The following is a 24,562-nucleotide window of genomic DNA, read 5'->3' on the forward strand; positions in this document are numbered from 1 at the left end:
GAGGTGGACATAATTATTTACTATAGATAAAATTCTGACAATGCAGGTGCTAACAGTAAATGTACAGAAAGACGTTTTTCAATGACAAGCTAAACTAATAACCCAATAATAATTTTCAGACAGCCAGTCAGACAACAAAGTTTATTTTGCATGCCTCATGTTGCAGCCAAGCAGCAGACACCTCAACAACGTCTGTGCCATACCAATCCCAAGCTTCAAAAGATCAATTTGCCTAATCAGCAGCAAGTGAAAGCTCATACAGGGCAAACAGAAGAACACGTCTTATCAAGTATCTCACAGTATAGATAGAGCACAGTACAAATGTGAAGAGAACAAGTTCTGGTTTTAGTAAACAAATCAGTATGGCCTTGTGGGGGGAAAAATTGCTTTTGCTGATCACAATTTATTTGATATTGTTTTAGATTAACTTGAATTTTCCATTTTAAAAAATGGACTCACATTTGTTCCAGCCAAATAAGCCAGTATCATAGTCATTATAATTGAGTTAAAAAGTTTTAATAGGAAACTGATTTTAAAGCTGTTTGTTACAACAAACACATATACTGTGTAGATGGAGCACATAGAAATTGTTTTGCTACAAACAATACTAGAAACATTAATATATTAAAAAAAATTAGTCCTTTTAAATCTCCTTTAAACACACTCCTGTATTAGGGTTTGAAATTATGTGTGAAAGTGAAACAAGAGCTTTGCTAAGCAAATGGCCAGTTAAGTGTTTTTCAAGCAAGGATGAGAACTAAGCTCTACAAAGTTTTCAAAATAACAACAACATAAGTATACTGAAGGCTGATGGGGCAATTTAGCTATAATAAATATAAATACATACATTGAGAAAAATGTTATTTTGTTAGACACTGAAGATTGTTATGGTATGAAAATAGTATGAAAGAGTTAAAAAAAAACATTGATTATGTTATAAATGATTTGGTGATGGAAGGTTTTCTCAGAAGAAAAGATAGAGGAGAATTTTAATGCTGAATACCCCAGATTAAGCATTATTTTTACATACAAAAAGTATATAAAGGTTTGAATAATCCGCCCCTTAGACCAACTGTTGTAACAAGTAGTTCCAAAAACAGAATGGTTGGCTAATTCTACAGAATGAAAACTGAATGTAGTGATTAAATACGTGCAGTCTGTCATTTGGATTTATCAGATTTTATTTCAAAAGTTAAGGTTACTGAATATGCTGATTCGGATATATCAGTCGCTGATGATTACATTCTTATTATATAAAGTTATGCCCCACAATGAAGAGATATAGTGGATGAAAGAAATATTAGTTAAGAGGTTCTACTTGAAAAGGTCAACTTACCAAAACATTGACTCTTGTAATGGCAAGACCACAACATTGACGATTTACAACAGTGAACTCCCGGTATGGCACATTCCGCCTCCGTGAAACTAACCACTTAGCCACCACTGAGGAATATAACATAATTTGTATATTAATACTCATCATATTGGAAAAAATAAAATAATACATAAATAAAACCCACTGGAGTAGAGGGCTTGGCCCCCCCATATGGGGAGCTGTGCCCCCCCTACACACACACACACACACACACACACACACACACACACACACACCCTACTTAAATATACCAATTCCAAGATTGCACTATAGTGGAGGAAAGGGCCAAGTGGTTAGATTCCCAGAGGCGAAATTCACCATTCCAGGAGTTCACTGTTGTAAACTGTCGATGTTATGGTCTCGCTGTTACAAGAGTCGATGTTCTGGTAAGTCGACCTTTTCAAGTAGAACCAGTTAAGACTGATGACATAGAACTGTGGGCATTGATGTTGACTGTCATTGGTTTGAACTGATTTTAAAATCCAATTTGTTTGTGTTCTAAGAAATGATTACCATCAGTTGAGTGGGGCTGTAATGAAGACTGCAATGATCGCCAGTTCTGCAAGTTTAGTGATGGACTACTATGAAACAATGTATGTTCAGAACATACATTAGAAGAGCATTAAGTCTTATTTCAGTTTTACTGGTTATATCTTTGTTTTGTGGAAGTCTAATAAGTACAGTCATGAAGAATTCATACAAAACATGAATGGTGCTCCAGACTTTTTGAGACTGATCATGATTAGTGATGTATTTAGTCACTGTTTTTTGAAGATCAAGAAGTTAAGAGTATTTTAACAAAAAATCATAGATAAAATACAATAAGCAATTCATATCTTCATTAAGAAACTATCTAGCCAGAATATTTGCAACAAAACATTGTTAAAGGTTAAGTAATTAGAGTGTTGATGTTTAGACAAATTGACAATGAATTTCATCAGGAGTATAAAGTGCTGACTAAGAAATTTGTGGCTAGAATATATCCTGAAGCTTTTGTGAGTGATATCATCAAATAGGAGGTTTCTCAGATGGAAATGCAAATATGTATGTTTAGTACAGTAAACAACTCATAACATAGGCACAGTAAGAAGCCAGTTCCCTAGATATAACCATGGCTATAGCTACTACTCACTGCCTGGACTTTGGGAATAAAAAACATCATAGCCAACAAATGCTAAATATTGGCAAGTCATCGACATGTTAAATAGGCTTTGGATACATTTATTTTATTCAGTAATAAAAGAAGCAGGGAAATATTGATGACTGTCCTAATGTAGAACAAGATTTTGGTTCATTTTTTTATTTAGCAATAAAAGAAGCATGAACTTCGGGAGTATTTTGTAACACTAGCTGACTAAAGCAGGTCAAGGTTAAACTAAATCTCAAAAAAAGTCAAGAACTGACTCATAAAGTTTTTGTAACACCTTAAGGTTTATGAGTAGCAGTTAACATTATTTTTGTGAACCAGTGCCTACTACATTTAGAATAAATGATGTTTCAGCTGTTGCTGCTGTTCTACAAAGATAGGTTTACGTGGCCAAATGTCTGGACTATGATGCATTTCATGTGATAAAGATATGAAAGTCGAACACCTGCATATATGAGCATTAATGTGCAGTTAAGACAAAGGATTCTCTAAACATGCTATATAGATACTTGGTTCACCATGCTACATATAAAAGGTTTATATTTTAAGTTTTAGACAGTATTAAAATATATATTAGGGGTGGAAATGTGGAATTGCTGTTAGAATTAAAGAAATGTCAGTTACAAGTAAATATTAAATGCATGTGTGCTTCTACTCTAAATGAAGGATTGAATTTTATAATGAATTTGAAAACAAAACCACTTAATGACTTAACACTTTAACACATAATTATTATAGTACTAACTTATTAAAGTTGTATTTTATTCATTTTTTTATTTAATTTTTGATGACCACTGTTCCAACAATATTTTTCAAGTACAATCGAGGCCTTACAAAGTCTCCAATAAGGTAAACAATTAGCAAATACAGGGAAAAGACAACACACAGGAAAATTATTACAGTTACAATGAGTACACAGTTTAGACTTAATAAATATAAGGATCAAGCATTGCCAACATACTTATGTACGAATAATATTAGTAACTATAGATATAATTGTAGTGGTGGTGGTGGGTACACACCCAAAAATTGTTTTTAAAAGAGTAGAATCCATATAGATATGGAAGTAAACTGTCCTAAGTAGGCTGCAGAATTAGATGTGTCAATTAAAATATTCACCTTGTAGTGAAAGAAAATGAAGACTTGTGTGACAGTAAAAAGAGTCTGCATTACATCTCAAGGTTAGAGGTGAAAAGGAGGAAAGGAGATAATAGGATAGCAGAAATGTCTTGCAGGAGTGTAGTGAGGGGCTCTGAAGGAGCTAAGCAAAACACGAGTACGGAAATATTAATATATATGTAGAACTAAGGGAGATGAAGCTGTAAGATGGCTAATTAGACTGGGGAACCGGTTATAAAGAGGGTGGAGGGAATGATAAGCCTAAGGACCATACTATTATAAAAAAACAATGAGGAATTTTAAGGCAACATTACAGTACAGCCAAAGGCAGTTACTTGAAATGTAGTAATAAGATTAGTGAATAGAAGGCATTTGCTTAGACAACAGTTTTCTTACTGTTTCTCTGAAACAATTACACCTATTAATGTCTTTAAAGTGATCCTTTTGTTTAGACCTGAAAGACTTGCACACTGTCTCCTCTCTCAATTCCTTAAACAGTCTACCCCAGTTTGCTAGGATAAGTTTTTAGAGTTTTTTTTCCACAAAGGTTTTACTGAAAGATTGCCTGGCAAGTGTCAAAGTCTTATGAGGTGTCCCTAAGGTTATTTAGTTTATTCAACAGAGAAGGTCGATAACATTGATAATAAGGCATTGCAACAAAAATATAATTATATTTGTAACTGGGAGCCATATGACCTTTTTGGGGTAATACACTGATGTCCCCTGTTAGGAAACTGATATAATAAAAATGTTTATTCATTGTGATCTGAATTATTTTAGTGTTGTTAACTGAAATCAAGGGTACCTGGGGAGTCCATATTCTAGACTGGGAATTGCACTAATTTTGGTAAATGTTCCATGGCTTCTAGGGTGAGGCAATTGGAGACTGAGTAGCACACATTTAGCTGTTTGTGTACTTTGTCACGTATTCAATTGGTTTGCAAAATGAAGTTTAGTGAGGAAGTGAGATAAAGATCAAGGCAATGATGAGTGGACTGATGAGGAATCTTATTGTTGTCTGGATCTAAAATGTTTAGGTAAGTGGGATGTTTTTGGGTTTGGTATCCTAAATAACAGCACAGGAGATTTGTAGGATTTAGATTAAGCTTATTTTTGTAGAAGTAGTTACAGACGTGCAAATTAATTTTGAGACTGTTGAACAGGTGGAGGACTGTGCGAGAAGTATGTCATTAGCATAAAAAACTATGAAGCTATATATTGTCAGAGATGTCAAAAATAAAGACAGAGAAAAGCATTTATCTCAGTACTACACTTTGTGACACCTGAAAAAAGGGGATCTGATGGAAGGAGATTTGGTCATTGGTTAGAAAGGAAAAGATTTGGTTTGAAAACATTTTGATAACACTGGAACCAAGATATCTTTCTTATATTTTGTAATACAAGTTAGTAGCTAATGCCCAATAGCACCATTTCAATCCAACCATGTTACCTTCTTCCAGAATAATATAAAATTACTGAATTGCTGTATATGGTGTTGATAAGGTGTTCTGTCCTTCCTAAAGCCATGTTGGGAATCTATTAGAAGTTTGTACTTGTCAGTATTTTCCATGATATGACTACAGTGAAGCCTTTTTGTTAGAAGAGAAAGAATGCAGGTGGGTTAAAGTCTTTAGGGCCTGTTGGTATGGGATTATTGGCAGAGAGATGATAAGGGCATTTTTGAAAGTTGTAAGTACAACCCCAAAAGTTTGTAAGTTTGCTGTTCTGCATATTCTTCTTGCAACTTGCAACATTTTAATAGTTCAGCATTCTTAAAACTAGAGTCATTCAGGTTCTTTATGAAACATTACAGAGGTTTCCTTTTAAGTATTCATCTGTGCAATTTATTTTTCTGTTCTTTGTGTAAATATGCTTACCTCTACATATTTAATTTGAATCAGTGCTGACAAACTTATTTATGTATTTTCCAAGATTTTTTATTTATTGACTTAATACCTTGTGGTTGGCATTTATTTATGTATTATTTATTACCTGAGGAGAGGTTATTATTTAGCATTATAGGTTAAGCTTCCACATCTATCTTTAAAGGCAAACTGTTTTGCACATTATCAGTGGTGTATTTTTAAAACAGAACTGTGGGCAGCAGCACATACTCTACTTAGTGCCCTATAGGGGGCAGAGTTGTATAAACCCACCCCTTAGGGCATCTACTGTGGTGCGCAATATCCTCATGATAGGAGAACACAGATCACAGACTACACACCATGGCAGAGTTAGCCACTAAACAGTGTAAAATATGGCTCTAGTTGATTCAGTTGCGTTGACTAATGTCACCAAATGGGCAAGGGTATTTGCCAGTGATAAGTTGGCTAAAGACCCATCCTATTCTGACCTACACTAGACACCCATGCTAATGGTGGGTAGGTACATGTGCCCCAATTGGCCAGTGTGTGCCCACCGTAAAGCCCAGCAATCCTGGGTTAATAAGCTACTACAGCTGATGAATGGCAGCACCTCAAAACAGCATGTATGTGGACCACAGAAAAGATATACTGCCAAGCCAGGTATGAAAATAAAGTACCTAAGGAAGTTTGTGGCAGAATGTAGAAATCCAGAAGTCATAAAAAATGTTTTTTTTTATGTCGTTGGTGTTGGCTTATTGCAGGTGCTGTGTATGGGTGTCAGAAAACAGGAAAAATATTAGTTTTTCCTTTTTGTTTCATATATTTTACTTTTCTTTTGGTTTGTACAAGCCAGGAATTAGCATATACAGACACTGGGGTGTATGGGCAGAACCCCCCCACATTGACGCTGACCCTTAAAGCAAAAGTAATTATTGTAGACTGCATGGCAATGTCCTTGTTCTGACATATTAATGAGTGGGATGGGTCACACATGGGATTAGATGTTTTAGTTACAATTATTCAAATAGTAATTATGTGAGATGAAATTAATCACAGCAAATCTGTTTAATTGGTTGCATAAGATCACTTTTCGTATGACATTACAATTACAATTGACTCTTTGTGAAGTACACTAATAAACAAAATCTGGCACACTAATACTAGCAGCACCAAATTTCAACATGTTTTAAATGTGGTGTGATCAGGTTTGTAACTTTGGAAATGTTTTGTATCCTAACACAAATTTAAAACACAGGCATGCAGAAGCTAGTTATTTACAGCATTTGGACAATTATAATGTGCAAGTTCTTTTCTGCCAAAAGTAGATTATGTTTAAATGTATATACACATTTTAACAAATCCAAACACGACTGTGCCAGTTGCCATTTTATTTTCTGCTTGTTTATTCAGTTGTCTGTCTCTGTATGGCTCAGACATAATTTTAATATTTAGAGGAGAATTACAAATCATCATAAACCACAAACATGAAAATAAAGATACTACAGAAACTTGAATACAGGTAAATCACAGATTTATTATTGGATATGAGCTTACACAGAATAAAACATAACTAGCTAAGTGAAAGTGTAGCATACAGCAATAGCAACCCAACTGAAATATGCACTAAAATCATAATTATGTGTCTGGAATTTGCATAAGTAAGTGATAGAGTAATAAAAAACAATCAGAGGCAGATTAATTTACTAGGAATCATAAGCCTTTTTATACCCAAGTCAAATAATTTTATTTTTGCAGTGGCTTATGATTTGAATGTGTGAAACTTTTCTTGTCCTTGTCAAGGTAATTCTTACTACTTAGCAAACAAGCAACTGAACTAATAACTGTGTGCTTATGTTTTAGCAAGCATCTATTATCATTTACCGATTCTCTGATTTATGTGCTTAATATGATTTAGGGCCACTGGGGAGTCAAAGCCTATTCTGTTACTCATGGGCAGAAGGCAATGAAACCTTTCCTGTATGAGGCACCAGACCATCAAAGGATGCACACACTCAGCCGTCCATGACAAGCACACATACTGCTAATTTTAAGAATGCCAATTCACCTACAACACATTTGGATGAGGAAGGAAAGATGAGTACATATCAAATCCTCCCGTGAATAGAGGGAAGATCTGCAAACTCCACTTAAAAAAGTTGCCTGTTTCTTACTAATAATCCACAAAGGGAAGCAGCTTTTCAGGCAAAACAATAAAGCCCTGAGCAAGGCAAGCTTAGAAAATTGTGAAAAAACCCACGGACGGCTCAGCACACTTCAGTTCACTTTATTCCACAGGAACACAGCACATCTGTTTCTTACTAATAACAGTGACATCCATACCTCTCAACCACTTCAGGCAAGAAATCTGAACAAAGCCTAAAATAACGGGGGAATCAAGGCCCAAAATTAGGTAAAGATTTTAAATATTGCTCTTATAAACTTAGAAAGTTGCTAGAATAAAAGGTGTTATGCTATCATCCATTTTTTTGAAGGATATAAAGTCGGAATCTCAAATGTCTGCCATTATTTAGTGACTTTAGTCCTCAGTGGTTTGCCAGAAAACCATAAATGTTATGAGGAACAGACAAAAAATATGAAGCAAAGATCTACACTTTCTGTGAAAATCTAGACAGATGAGAGGTATGCTGACATCTTGCATCTGAATTCTTATGGTAATGCCCAGGAACATCAAAAATTAGTTAATAACTATTGTACCTTGTCATTTCCACATTTGGTTCCAGTTGGTACTAAACCAAAGTCCACACCAGTTGCGATATCTTGTTTGATTCCAGCTACTTTGCATCCCTCTTTTATTCCGGGGAAACTTGTTATGTACTTTCTCTGAGTAATTGGAAAATTGGTACCACCAGTACAATATATCTTACCACACAATACATCTCTGAAAAGTAAAAAGTTACATTGTTAGTTGCAAAACAAGTCTAAACTAGCAAAGTCTTGTTTCAGGACATGATAACTAAGTTTCCTAAGCAGTAAACTGTTGTAATGAACAAGATACATAAGCTTTAGTAAACAATTTCTCATACAAAATGTAGCTAAGAAAATTAGCAATCATGAAGCCTTGTGGACTGATAGCACTGGCAAAATATGATTTATAATTGATTGATAATTTAAGCAAAATGGAATAAATTGTTATTTTGGCCTTCTATATACTGAAAATGAGATATATAGACTAAAACAACAACAGCATATAATCAAAATAATAAAATTGTCAAGTGTCAAATAATGTTAAATGTTACATAAAAACAGCAAAAACAATCAAATATGTATGCATGCAAGTAAAAAATGAAAAACAAATTTCTCACTGCAATATAATAAGTAACATCACTTCAAAAAAAAAAAAAAATGGCGAGAGGCAAGTACTTCCAATAATAAAAGTCAAGATACATATTTTAGGTTTCTCCAAAGATACCACAAAAGCTATGAAGAGATGAGAAGACAGTAGACAGATATAAATTAGGGTAAAGAAAATCAGGTGTTTGGAGGTATGTGTGCACAAAGGAAGTTAGCCAAGGAAATGGTGGTTGAAATGTATTAGCATGCTTAAACCTAACCATATTACCAAAAGGAATAAATAGAATATCAGACGTATGAACAAATAACAACAAATACAAGCAAATGAAATAAACTATCAAATGGGTTGCCACCAACTGGCTTACAGACAGAACTCACACGGTAAGAATAGCGGGCTCCAGGTCTGACTCTAAACCAGTCACAAGTGGTGACCCACAAGGCTCGGTCCTGGGACCCCTACTGTTCGGCATATACTTCTCAGAAGTACAGACATAGAAGGACTATGGTTAACCAAGTTTGCCGATGACTGCAAACTGGGAGCCATAATTGACTCTCTGGCTGACACGGACATTCTCCAAAAGGGCCTTACTGAGACAGACACCTGGTGTCAAAGTCATGGTCTCAAGCTAAATGCCAAAAAATGCATAGTCATCCCGTTTGGGAAAAACAAAACACCCATGAATTACCACATAGGTGGCAGCCCCCTTAATACAGAAGAGATAATAAGAGATCTGGGGACCCAGGTAGATAGTAATCTCTCCTTTGACAATCATATTGCCAAAGTAGTTAGGAAATCCTTCTATGTAGCCCATCTAATTACTAAATGGTTTGCATCTAGAAATAAAGAGGTTATAGCTCTTAACTTAACCACCAAGTCAGTCAACAGAAAACTTGGATCTCTCTATAGGCTCAAACCCTTCCTAACTACCTTAGCCAGAAGTACTTTAGCTCAAACACACTTACTCTCTACCCTTCTTTATGCCTCACCGATTTTCACAAACTTATCAAAAGCTAATTTCAATAAATTAGCAGTATCCTATAATAATATTACAAGATTTGCCACAGGCGCCCCTTTTAGAACCCATCATTTCTGTAATCTGAAACAACTAGGCTGGCTGGAACTACAAAATCAAATACGACTACAGCAACTTACCATCACCCACAAAATCTTCTGTCAACCTTCTAACACCACAATACTTAGTACCCTTATTACTCCTTATAGAAATCTATCATCCTTGCACTCCGCTACAAAGCTACTAGCAGCACCCTATAAATCCAACAACAAAGCTGGAGACTGTTTGTTCGCCAGCTGTATTGGACCTGTCTGGAACAAGCTGCCTCATGAACTCACCACTATTATTTCTCTACCCACTTTCAAGAAGCAGCTAAAAACTCTGCTTAAGTCTCAATGGCTCTGTCCTTGTACTAACCCTGACTAAACTATTATTCCCTCTACCCTTTTCACCCCCTCAAACCTTTTCTAGGTTAGTATAGTATTAGTGTTTGAACCTTCAAAAATCAGCTAAATCCTGTGTTTAATTCTTATTAGCTCTGTCCTTTACAAACCATGACTAAAACTTTCTATTCTCTATTTTCTCACCCTTATATTCTCCCTCAAAAAAAAAAAAAATTTTGCTTGCTGATTCTCAGTATTGTAAAGTATTTTTGCCAGTAATACTTATGAACCAGTTTTTTCTTTGTATAATATTTCTTATTTGAATGTATAACATACTTGATTTTACTAACCCATTTTTATTGTGGAGCTTTTCTCCCCGGGCCTCTACTGAAAATGGACATGTATCCAGCTAGACTAGCCCGGTCAACAAATGTAAAATAAAAATAATAAAAAATATAGTGCCCCTCTACTCGTCACTCATCAGACCCATCATACAGTACAATGCCCCATTTGGGATGTACCTCACAAGACACTTCCAACAGCTGGAAAGACCACAAAAGTACCTCACCAAGAGGATTACTGGCCTCAAACATATGTCCTATGCAGCCCGACTGGAAAAACTCTGGCTGTACTCAGTGGCATATCATTTACTCAGAGGTGATCTCTGCCTGACTTACAAAGCCATGTCCAACTCAGAATTGATGGACATGCTCCACCTAAAGAAATCCAAGTCACTGCAAGCCACTTGCTCTAGTGAGCTAAACCTCGCCACAACAATAAATAGAACATGCTGGAGGGATAGATTCCTGTCACAGAGACTCCCCATGCTTTGGAACAAAATTCCTAACTACATTAGGCAGAGCCCCTCACTAACACTCTTCAAGAGAAGCCTTGACGAGTGGATGGGTAACAGAATATACACCCCTGGGATCACTTCATTGGCTCTTCTTGACAGAGGCTCAGTTAATTAATCAATGGGGCATCGAAAGCTGACACACTCTGGCTAGGCTTATAAATGCCCTCGGGTAGATAGCCTAGTACCTACCTATGAACCTATGAAAATGAAGGCATTTTATCTAAATACATTGCTATAAGTACAAAGCATAATGAAATTAAATGCATAGCCATTACTATGGCAACGTCAGTTATAAGGAAGTCACATGAAAAGTCCTCAAGAAGAATTTAAACCCACTAACCCTGGGGAATTCTTTAGTTACCAAGGCTGCGTGTTCCAGAAGTATGACCCTTGATAAGTAAATGCCTAGAAGTCAGAAAATTTGAGCAATGCCACTAGAAATGACTGGCAGAGCACTGGGGATCAGGTGTCTTGTATCATATGAGGCAGTCTTGCAAATATTGGAGGCTCAATTCATGTTGGGTTAGGTAGATAAAGATTACAACCTTTAAAAATAATCCAGTGATGAAGTAGCAGCCAGTAAAACTCATGCAGCACGAGAAGCTAGACCATTAAGTTAAGTACTACCTGCAACAAATAAACAGGAAAATAAAGAAATGAGCATTTATCATAGTAGCTGTTACTATTTGTACTGCATCCCAGTCCATATATTCAAATATTATCTATTGGCTACTTTTATGACTTCCACTTATTATTTTGTGGTTAAGGCTTGCTAGACAGGTGTCTCTTTTAAGATGTGAAAGTGTGGCCTAGGAGTGTTGGAGAATCAAATGCTGGCCTGTAGTAAATAGCTCTTCAAGGAAATCATAGTATTAACAACTGTCTGTGCAATACTGCTAGACAATACTAAAAGGGTTGATATTACTTCATCAAACATTCATTCCCATGAATACCTATTCATCAACCCCTTTACATTGAACATCCATTCACTAAATGTTAAAATCAGCAAACATTTTTTATGGGGAAGAGAGTTAGTTGTCTACCATAGCAATCACACTACATTATTTCAAACCCACACCACCCTACTTTTATATACCAACTTCAAGATCGCACTACAATGGGGAAAAAGGCAAATTTCCAATGATGGCCAACTAACTCCCTTCCCTATAAAACTGATCATGGATTTTAACATTCAGTGAATGAATTTTTGATGTAACAGGGTCGATGAATAGGTATTAGCAGGAATGAATGTTCGATGAATTAATGCATACCCTACTAAAGCTGTTCTAGTTCTGTCTACTATGATATCAGACACCTTAAATTTGTCTAGTGTTCTCAGAGACTCAAATCTGAATAATCAAGCACCTAGTGATGGGTTTAAAATTGACACTAGGAGAAACACATGTAAAGGTATGAAGAAGAAGTAAACAGTCATGGTAAGGGAAGACCCACTATTACTTGAGTGAGTAATATTGGCTAATGTTGTAAGTTGCATCACTGTACTTCTACTTTGATATGGGTATCGTTCCGCTGAGTAGTAAACACAATCTAACAGAATGGATTTCCTAAAACAAACACACAAACAAGCACATATTTACCAGCATCAAATACTGCGCTGCACTGGCAACTGTTGCAATAACATGACAGGGCAGGAAAAAAAAAGCAGAGGGTGGGAGAGTAAATTATTAGTCACATTCACTAGAGAAGTTATTTGCAGAAATTAACTGAGTAGTATTACTTTGTCATGTCTACGTCAGTGCTCAGAGACTGAACCAAGTACTGCAGTTTTTCATTATCTGCTGCAAGAAATGAAAGGATAAAGGACATCTTTAGTAAGGAAAATTTATGTGGATTTAATGTTGTTGCTATAAAAGAAAAATTGAAGCATAAATCCTTGTGTATCAACACTTAATTTAAAAAAAAAAAGAGAGAAAAGGACAAATGAAAACAATTTTGAAATAATTTGGTAAGAAAAACCAGCTCAGATTGTTGAACTCCTAAGGAGGTCTTCATCTAAGAGTCCAGCTCATTCAGATTTGGACAGTGATACAAAACATGAAATGCAACAGATCTCTGCATATTTATCAACACTGAAATCTGGTTCTGATGAGGAGGAGAAAGAGAAAGCAGAGAAAAAAAAAACATTAGAAAATAATGATAACACAAAAGACAGCAGCCAAGAATGTGGGGGAAAAGAAAGGAACAGATAAAAGCAGAAATAGAAATGATTGTAGTTATTTCTAGAATGGTAAGAAAAAAAGGGGCAACAAGGAAACCATGACATCAGGAAGTCTGGCAGTACTGAAAATGAAGTAGTAGAAGTATTCACTGATTCTAAGCATGAGCTTGTGTTTAACTTGGAAACAAATGACCTCAAGGAAGAGCAGAACATTGTCAGTGTCAGTAATGCAGACCCAGATAACAGCATATGGATACAGAACTAGAGGAAAAGATAAGTAAGACTACCCCTACAAAAATATTTACTAATAGCAAATTATGTTTACAAAATGAGACAAAGAAGGTAACTGAGACTACCCCTACAAAAATATTTACTAATAGCAAATGTTACTAACAGTATATGTTTACAAAATGAGAAGGTAACTAAGACTACCCCTACAAAAATATTTACTAATAGCAAATTTTACTAACAGTATATGTTTACAAAATGAGACAAAGAAGGTAACTGAGACTACCCCTACAAAAATATTTACTAATAGCAAATTTTGATAACAGTATATGTTTACAAAATGAGACAAAGAAGGTAACTGAGACTACCCCTACAAAAATATTTACTAATAGCAAATTTTACTAACAGTATATGTTTACAAAATGAGACAAAGAAGGTAACTGAGACTACCCCTACAAAAATATTTACTAATAGCAAATTTTACTAACAGTATATGTTTACAAAATGAGACAAAGAAGGTAACTAAGACTACCCCTACAAAAATATTTACTAATAGCAAATTTTACTAGCAGTATATGTTTACAAAATGAGACAAAGAAGGTAACTGAGACTACCCCTACAAAAATATTTACTAATAGCAAATTTTACTAACAGTATATGTTTACAAAATGAGACAAAGAAGGTAACTAAGACTACCCCTACAAAAATATTTACTAATAGCAAATTTTACTAACAGTATATGTTTACAAAATGAGACAAAGAAGGTAACTAAGACTACCCCTACAAAAATATTTACTAATAGCAAATTTTACTAACAGTATATGTTTACAAAATGAGACAAAGAAGGTAACTAAGACTACCCCTACAAAAATATTTACTAATAGCAAATTTTACTAACAGTATATGTTTACAAAATGAGACAAAGAAGGTAACTAAGACTACCCCTACAAAAATATTTACTAATAGCAAATTTTACTAACAGTATATGTTTACAAAATGAGACAAAGAAGGTAACTAAGACTACCCCTACAAAAATATTTACTAATAGCAAATTTTACTAACAGTATATGTTTACAAAATGAGACAAAGAAGGTAACTAAGACTACCCCTACAAAAATATTTACTAATAGCAAATTTTACTAACAGTATATGTTTACAAAATGAGACAAAGAAGGTAACTAAGACTACCCCTACAAAAATATTTACTAATAGCAAATTTTACTAACAGTATATGTTTACAAAATGAGACAAAGAAGGTAACTAAGACTACCCCTACAAAATATTTACTAATAGCAAATTTTACTAACAGTATATGATTACAAAATGAGACAAAGAAGGTAACTGAGACTACCCCTACAAAAATATTTACTAATAGCAAATTTTACTAACAGTATATGTTTACAAAATGAGACAAAGAAGGTAACTGAGGCTACCCCTACAAAAATATTTACTAATAGCAAATTTTACTAACAGTATATGTTTGCAAAATGAGACAAAGAAGGTAACTGAGACTACCCCTACAAAATATTTTGCTAACAGCATATTGATACAGAACTAGAGGAAGACGATATATAAGACTACTCTTACAAACATCACAGTTATTTATTTTATTTTCATTTTGTTTTCCGGCTTTGTCTGACTAGGTTTAGATACAAACTGCTTTTCAGGAGAGGCCTCGAGAGAAAAGCTGTAACATATCACAAATGTTTTTAAATAGGCATTTAATAGTATACATGAAGGGACATTAAGTAACGTCTATTAACAACTACACATACATTTGCTGACTCATAGGTTCATAGGTATAAAAGCCTAGCTATGCAACCCAAATGTGACCCACAGATTTGATTTATATTTGTTTTATAGAGGGTGATTTACTGACTGCCTCTGTCCATCAGAGACATAGGAGCTAGACCAGGGGAGAATTTCCAATTACCCATTCACTGTAATTAGATTACATTCATATGAAATGAAAGAAACTATTAAAATCGAAAAGATAATTAAGCATTTAGTAGATGTTGAACACCGAGCATAAAATTCCATTGGGAGAACTGCTGTATTAAGTTATTAAGGGTTGGGCAGTTTTCTGACTTACAGATACTTCTGTGCGTTGTATTTAGCTGAAGAAAGAACTAGATATTGTGGTAGTTCTAACCAGTTTAATTCTCTCAGGATTACTTAGTGGTGTGTTCTTTTGCTATACTTTACAGAAAACATGGCTATTTTAATATTGCATAACACTGAAACATAAGATTCAAATGCATTTAAAGTGGACTACACTTGGCCAGCCCATATCGTCTTCTGTTTTCCAAAGGTTCAGTTCCTTACAAACACAAAAGGTCTTCAATATCATTACTTTTTTGGAAAGAACACGGTCTTATGTTAATAACAAGTTAGTTCCTTTCATCAACAGTTCAGCAAAGTCTCCAGGTCTACATCTTTTGCAAAAAGAACCTTTTAGTATAATAAATTCATACAAGAACCTGTACTTTCTATGAGTATTGTTTAAGCAATACTGAAGAAATTCAATGCTGATGTGCTAATGGCAAGCATCAGATTCCAGATTAAAAAATATCAAGCTCAGAGATTGGCAGCCTGGAGTAGATGTTGATGCATTTTATTTATTTATTTATTTATTTATTTATTTTTGCATTTGTTGACCGGGCTAGTCTAACTGGATACATGTCCATTTTCAGTAGAGGCCCGGGGAGATAAACTCCAAACTATGCTAAGTAACAATATTACAAAGAATAAATGAAAAAATGAAACAGACAATAAAGACAGAAGACCAAAAAACACATCAATAAAACATTCATATACATTTTCTTCACTGATAGTATTTCAGAAAGTCTATTTTTCCAATGTTAGCAGATGATTAGGTAAAGGGATAGACATCTGTCTTAGAGAAAAGTAGGAAAGGTAAGATAGATTAAGGTGGTTATTGGGTATGTTCAAGATTATACCCACTAGTAAAACAGAAAGAAATACATATAAGGCTGAAATTCAGGTGCCTGGAGTAGGGTGAATTTTCTTATTTTATGTAATACAGGGTACTTTGCAGGCACAAGAAGACTGAAGAAGATTAAAGCCAAAGAGCGACATTAGTAATCAGGACTGGTTATTGAAGGAGGGTGAAAACAGTAAGTGCATGGGCAAAGCCACTGGGTTTTAAGGAGTAGTTTTATTTGATTCTTGAAGAGTGGTAATGATGAAAGTAATTGTAGATTGCTGGGAAGCCTGTTCCAGATTCTCCCTACTGAATTAGAGAAGAGGGAGTCTCCTGCTTTGTTAAAGGATTTCTGGATGGTTACTTGTAATTTATTCACTGAGCAAAGGGTAGTGAGATTACTATAGGGAGAGATTAGGCTTCTGAGAATAGGAGTGTTAGTGGGCTGATGTAATATTTTATGGGTGATGATAAGTTGTTGAAAAAGTAGCTGGTTTGAAGTTCTAGCCAACCAAGCTATTTAAGATTTAGACAGTGATGAGTTTTAAATGGGGAGCCAGTGGCAAATCTGGTAATGTTGTTATAGGAGGTTGCCAGTTTATTAAGGATACTTTTGGAGAGATTGGTATAAATGGGGGAGGCGTAGAGGAGGGTAGAGATAAGGTGGGTATGGGCAATGGTGGTTCCGGCTTCAGGGGTAAGAAAAGATTTTATTCGATAGAGAGAGCCAAGTTTTCTGTTTACAGTTTTGATAGTCATGTTAATATGTGAATCAAAGTTAAGATGTTAATCAATTGTTATGCCTAATAGTTTGGTAGTTGGGTCTGGTGCAATGATAGTGCTGTTATTGGTCTTGACAGTGAGGTGAACAGGGGAAGACTAAAGTGTTGGGGTAAAAAGCAGTAGCTTTGTTTTTTTGGCATTTAGTAGGAGGCAAAGTTGTAGCAACCAATTCTCCACTGAGCTAAATACAGTTTGAGTAATGGTTTGGCATTCAGAAGCAGAGGGGGCAGTACATACTAGAGTAGAATCATCTGCATATTGAATGCAGGTGGCCTGAGGAATATTTAGATGTAGATCATTAATGAATATAGAGAAAAGGAGAGGTCCCAAGATGGAGCCTTGTGAGACCCCCAAAGTAATAGGAAGATGAGTGGAAAGGTTACTGTCCCAGGGGACAGCTTGCTGTCTATGTTCTAAATAGGACTTGAACCATTGTAGTGCTTGTGAGCTGAATGAGAGACTTTTTAGTATGTTTAGAAGTATGTGATGGTTAACCATATCAAAGGCTTTAGAAAGGTCAATAAAAGTGCAGCAGAGAGCTTATTATTATTACAATGTTTGTTAATGCAGTCAGAGAAGGATAAGAGAGCAGTAGTGGTACTATGAAAAGGCCTAAAGCAATGCTGACAATCTGATAGAAAGTTATTTAGGAGAAGGTGATCAAGTAGCTGTTGGTGGATAATTTTTTCCCTTAGTTTGGCTAGAGGAGAGAGTAGGGCAATGGGGCGATAGTTCGAAAGTTCGACGGAGTTACCACCTTTGTGAAGTGGGATAATGTGAGAGATTTTCCAGAGAGATGGGATACGGCCTTCAGTAATGGTTCTGTTGATAAGCATGGAAATAGGGTAGGATAGTACTTTTGCAGCAATCTGCAGATATTCAGCTGGTAGGAGATCAGTTGAGGGGGTACATGGTTTAAGTTTAGTAAGTAAGGTAAAGATGAGAGATGTAGGAACTGGCTTTAAATGAAAGGGGGTGGTATGCTAGTCAGGGTGGATGGGAGGTTAGTGCTAGCAGGAGGTAAGGAGTTTGCAAGAGATTGTACATTTTCAGTAAAGCAGGTATTGAGGGAATTAGCAATCTCATTTGAAGAGTTTAAAGAGAGACCTGTGGGGGTTGGAGTCTTGGTCTGGCCTGGATGTAAGAGTTTATTTATAGCCGACCAGAAAATTTGAGTGTTTTTGTTGATGTTCATCCTGAAGTTTAAAGTAGTAGTTCTTTTTGTCAAGGAGTATTGATCTTTTAGTGGCATTTCTTAACTGTTTATAGTTCTGATGGTCAGTTAGATTTTTAGTGATTCTCCATTTAGATCAGACCTTATTTCTTAATCAATTTTTTTGTCTAGTCTCTTTGGTGAGCCATGGAGCGGTTTTGGTGCTAGTTCTTATAGTTCTAGTAGGTGCATGGTATTCTAGGATTTGTAGGAATTTGGAGTTAAAAAAAGGATACAGCTTCATCTAGTGGAAGTTGTTTCAAGGGAGACCAGTCACAAGCTTGTAGTTCAGCTTGGAAGCTGGCTGAATTAAAATTATTTTTGTTACATATAGTTTTAAAGATGATTTGGTTGGGAATTAATGTTTTTTTCCTGATTATATAAGTAAGGAAGTGATCGCTTATATCATCTGGTAGGGTATCTGCTTTATATGAGAGTGGGTGGTTATTTACAAGGATCCAGTCTAAGGTGCTTTGTTTTCCACTAGGCTTATGGATTCTGGTTGGTGAGGTGATAATCTGTGAGAAGCCATAGAGATTTATAAGGAGTGCAGGTTGGGCTGAGGTACAGGTATTCCAGTCAGTGTTGAAGTCACCACGTATGATGGTCTCTTGTGGGAAGGAGGAGGAAAGCCAACAGAAGATGGTTTGTAGGATATCAATTTTGTTGCCTGGAGAAAGGTAGGAGCATATTATATTAATGGACTTGTTTGCATTGATCTGGAGCTTAGAGATAAGGATTTCTGCATGGTTATCAAGGGGTAGTTGTATATCTACTATGGAAACTTGTAGGCAAGATGTAAACAGAATTGCTACCCCTCCACCCTTTTTGGTTGAATGATCTAATCTTATTATATTATAACCAGGTGGGATGACTTCCTCATCTTTTGTCACTGGTTTTAGCAAGGTTTATGTTAGGCATATGACATTAAAGGATCGGGTGTCAAGTAGAGCATGGAGTTGGCTGATTTTGTTATTTAAGCTCTGTATGTTAAAATGACCTATGAGTAAGGAGTTTGGGTCTTTCGTAGAGGTAAAAGGGGTTGTAGGCTGTGGTTGGTGGGGCTTTAGTGGGATGTTATTATTTGGTCCTGGGTTGGGATAAATATCTCTGTGGAGTAATGGGTGTTGGTGAAGGGTAAGTAAGAACTTTAGGACTTTATAGACACTATTCTGAGACTTTCTGGCTTGATGGAAGGTAATATGAGCTAGCCTATGATACTTTGGGGAAAGGTAGGTAGAGGTAGAGGTGATGTTAGCATGGTTATTTGGGCTTGGTTGCCACAGAGGCAGTGTTTGTTTTAGAGAATAGAGGGTTTCCCTGTAGTATACATTCTCATACAAAGTAAGGTTAAACGATATAGAAAGAATTAGTATTAAAGTAGGTGAGAGAATAAGGATTATTAGTTTAGGTTTGTGTGTCAGCAAGAAATAGGGATTTTAAGGAGATAGGTTGGAGTCAGAATAGGCTATTCTGGAGGGGATTGTGAAGAGTGTTTGGAATGTGGGTGTGTATTTTTGTAAAGTATTAGAGGAAGATTGGATACTAATTGGTTAATTAGGGGTAGGGATGTGGCTTGTGATGTATAAATGTAGGAGCACTGGGGGTGGGTGGGATGTGGGGGTAGGGTAGGGGAGTAGAGTGAGCCCGCACGGCAAACGGAGCAGGAAGAGTCAGAGAGGGTAAGAAAAAGTCAAGGAGAACAATCAGTAAGGTGTGAAGATCAGAAGGTAAGTGTGTAGAGTTAAGGAGGAAAGTAAGGGGGGTTTCAGGGAGAAACTAGAGGAAAAGTAGAAGGGTTATAGGGAGAGACTGGGCTATGAGTATAGTGAAATGTGAGATAAGAATCTACTGGGAGACAAGGTAGAGGGTGAGATAGACTACAGAAAGTCTAGGAACTCAGAATCAGGAGGAGTCACTAGAGACAGGAAAGAGTACAGGGCAGTTAGCTGATAGTAGGGCACCACCTAGTGGCCAGGTATGTAAATTCAGCAGGAGAACAAGATCCCCTATGGGGGATAAGAAGTCCCTTAAGGGGGATAAGAAGCTGGAATATGGGATGGAACTATCCTAGTTCAGAGTAAGAGGGTAAGAGATTGGGAAGTAAGGGTAATTTGAGGCTAATAAGGAGAAGATCTGGCTGCTGGCTAACCTGGGAGGGTTGCTTGTTTTACCTAGCAGAAATATTTAGCTAGGCAATAACAGCATTAGAAGACATACTTTCACTGTATTCTTTTCTGGGACAAAAAGGATTCTCGGGGAAATGGGTTGAGTTATTCTTTGTTCAGGAGTTAATTACTTGTCTTCCAGCAGGGCACAATCAGGTAGGCTAGAGCTTGGACTAGCAGGAATTCAAAAGCTTTTTTACAGCTTTCCGTGCAATCTCTTTATATTCATCTTTAGTTATATCTTTATTCTTGTAGAATGGTCCAGTAGCCTTCTTTACTTCCTGTACAGCTCTTTCTTTAATGTTTTTCTTCATTTGAAATTTAGCACACTGAGGTACAACCAATAGAGGTGAAATGTTCTGTAATGTGGAAGATTGCCAATCAAAAGATGGAGAGGGTTGACATGGTGGAGATGGTGATAAACACGTGTAAGAGACAGGCTTCTGTACTGGAGTAGACTGTTCAAATACTGATGCTAGTACTTTCTGTAACAATGAATCAGGTGTAGAAAATGGAATTTTCTGCTGCAGTGATGGTTGTTGTACAGCTACTGATGTTTCTGCTGTACCATGGAAATTGATACCTATATGGATACTAGACTCTGCAATATCTTGTGGAGCTGTAAGATTTATTGGAGAGGTTATTCCTGGCATTACAGGTTTCAGTGGTGGGACACATTCATTTGCAAGATGAAAAATATTCCCTCATGTATTATAGCAGTTTCACTGCCGACGTCTAACCGCAAACGTACCACATTTCCAAAGAAAAACAGTGTCTTGCTCTGATTTAATGGGACAGAAGACAAAAATTCTGCATTCCAAACAATGCAGAAGAGCACCAACTAATCAGTTGCCGAATACAACACAACCATCACGGGCTAAGAAAGGAAATGTTTTTAACAATAACACTAAATTATAACCTATGATTACTTACACCCCTCGCACCACTAAAGAATATGGACGTGGGTAGAAAATAGCCAGGAAACGGCCATCCGCAAAACATGTAAAAAAGAATGCCAGACCAAAGGTTTTCATTGGGATGCCATTCCAAGAGTCAGTGTTACAAGTAGTGTAGATTTTTATCAGCGCTCTGGTAGTGGGAAAGTGGGGAACAAAAAGCTGAATGAGAATTATCTGGTAGTTGGTGCAGAGATTGAGGTTGTAAGCTATGGTGCTCGTGGTAAAAGGTTTGATTTCCTCAGCCCTTGTTTGCTTACTCTGTGACCTTCAGCAAATCACTTAACCAGACATTGCTGTTAGGTTGCCCATGAAAAGAGACTGTGTCTCCAGTGGGCCTATGTCATTAACAAACAGGAGTATTATTATTATTATTATTATTGCTGTTATTATTAACAACAATAAATGATTCAAAGAAGAATTTGGGTTTCACAAATATTAAGAAACTGGATGACTTTAGAACCCTACTTTGCTTAAAATAGTGATGATCATTTATGGACAGGAGTTGGTATTCTTCAGAGGACATGAAATTTTATACACAATTTCAATCATGTAACTTCATCAGTGCATCTAAAGTTGGGCTGAAGACAACCATTGATGAAGAGGAAGATGTAAAGAGAAATTTTGATTTCTGCCTTCCATAGAAATTTCTTGTGCTCGACCAGGTGGATGTTCGTGTAATACAAAATGGTGAACATGGGTTGCTTTTAAGAAAAGTGTGAACCACCAGCCTTTTAAACCACTGTGGTCTTGATTTCTCATATGTACAGATGCGGAGTCAAAACAACTATCCAAATACTACTAGCAGATTCTGCTGTTCAATGCTGTTCAAGACCCAAATACCTGCTCACTCTTTAATAAGTATTGCTTCATCTCCAGAGAACAGACAATAGAAAAGGATAAAGACAAGATTACAACATGAGGAACAGGTAGAAATAATGATCTCTGTATGAAAGTCCTGTATTGTTTCATGACAAATGATAAAATCCTTGAAAACCTTGGCCACTTTGAACATTATATTGTCTTTTATAGTTTCATAAAGAAAAACAGTACACAGGCAGGTCAAGAAAGCAAAAAAAAAGAAAACACCATGAGCAAAATGTGGATCAAGGCAAATCAGCTAGACTAGGTAGACTTTCTGAACAAAAAGAAAACATATAATAAGTATAAAAAGAAGAGAAAAGATTAGACATTTGGATGGGAATTGACTCAATACTTTCAGTCAGGTGAACCAAGATTAGAGTTATAAATAATCAACAGATTCTTTGCATTTGAAAGATGAGCCTTTATAGAATGAACTTGAAAGCCATAAATTTCTAACTGAGTATGGCTTTTGTAAATTCTGAAATCAAGAAAAAAATGAAGTAGTCTGGCAAGTTTGTCTTAAATCTGGGGTTGCACAGAGGAGGAAGGAAGAAGTGGTCAGCTTCAATCTGGGGGTGCAGAGAGGAGGAAGGAAGAAGTGGTCAGCTTCAATCCGGGGGTGCACAGAGGAGGAAGGAAGAAGTGGTCAGCAGCATAACAGGAGTCGGGATGAAAGCGTGAAAAGGATAATAAGTAAAAAATAAAAATGCACTTAAGGAATGCTTTTCAGTGATTTAGTCATAGTATTAAGAATCACAATGAATAAAATGGCCTGCTAATAAGCACTAACTGTGCAGAATCCATTAGAAGAAGTTAAGAATTAAATAATAAGGATTCATGAGAATGTACAATTTATTCAATAATGAATAACAGAGTAGATTAAGAAGAGGAAAATTTTATGAAGTGAATGACTAGAGGAGGAAACATGTCAATGAGGACAAAGCAAGGATGACTGGGGAAAAGGGAACGTTGTAAATAACAGCGAGTAGCAAGAGATGTGGAAACAATGGGAATTAAAAATAAAGGACATAAAAAGTTGTAAAAGGCAAAAAATAGTAAAACAGATAAAAATTGGAATAAGGAAGAATAGCAAGGAAAGGAGAAAGAAAGGATGATAGTAACCATAGAAAGGAAACAATGGCACAATGGCTTGCACAATCTAAAAGCAAAGAAGAAACAATGATGAAAGAGGAAATCGGAATAAGGAAGAATAGCAAGGAAAGGAGAAAGAAAGGATGATAGTAACCATAGAAAGGAAACAATGGCACAATGGCTTGCACAATCTAAAAGCAAAGAAGAAACAATGATGAAAGAGGAAGCGGATAATGTACTATGGACATACCAGAATGTTCGGCGGAGTTTTTCAAAGTAGACAGTGAAGTAGGAGACACTATACAGGAAGATCAAAGGTCAAATTTCTTTTAAAATTTAACAAACTTAGTTTTGGGGGATATAACTGTAAGTTTGCATGTAAAGAGGACAGTCAGACATAAAAAGAAATCATCTGGCATAGATAATTACATTTATAAATGTAAATATTGCAATATATATTTTAACAGGTTGTAATTCAAAAAATGCAAAAGCAATGTGTCTCCCTCTCTCTCTCTCTCTCTCTCTCTCTCTGAAATAGTCACATTTAAAGACTAAAGTGTCTGTACAATTGAAAGAAATAAAATTGCAAAATATCAAAACATGCAAGAAGAATCCAAAGTCATATAGTGCAAGGATGCCTGGCTACTTCCAGTAGACTTGGGAGTAACTGAGCTAATAAAAAAAGAAAAAGCTTAAGAACCTTTAAATATATTAACCTTACTGGTAGTCCCATATATATGACAGAATGGTGTAGTCCTTGGTATGTGGAGAGTCCTTAGAAGAATCCTCATAGCAATGTGAAAGGCCAAAGAAATACTGATTGCCTAAAGTTAACTTTGCCATAACTTAGAAATTGGGTACATTCCTGCCGTGGTACAAAACCCCTAAACATTTGGGGAAATAAAACTCAGGAAATTACACATCAACATATACAGTATTGATAAAAAAACTACACAACTGAATGTGATGATAAACCTTTATCAGCCAAAATGTCACAACACTTTTATAAAACTTGCCAAAGCTCATATAGACCCCAAATTGACCTTTCATTCACTGGCTACAATT

The 24,562-nt window shown here is 35.9% G+C and overlaps 1 protein-coding gene across 2 annotated transcripts in view; it reads right to left on the bottom strand.

Moving 5' to 3' along the window:
• LOC122789351 (disintegrin and metalloproteinase domain-containing protein 8-like) overlaps nt 1–24,562 on the bottom strand; it is a 688,349-nt gene that overhangs the window by 116,463 nt on the left and 547,324 nt on the right. For both annotated transcript variants that reach the window (XM_044056732.1, XM_044056731.1), the window contains exon 16: nt 8,222–8,405. In XM_044056732.1, the coding sequence (XP_043912667.1) occupies nt 8,222–8,405 (184 nt within the window). The remainder of the gene's footprint in view (nt 1–8,221; nt 8,406–24,562) is intronic.

The sequence above is a fragment of the Protopterus annectens genome, chromosome 14.part0, assembly GCF_019279795.1.
Source record: "Protopterus annectens isolate FY-2018-M chromosome 14.part0, PAN1.0, whole genome shotgun sequence".
NCBI lineage: Eukaryota > Metazoa > Chordata > Ceratodontiformes > Protopteridae > Protopterus > Protopterus annectens.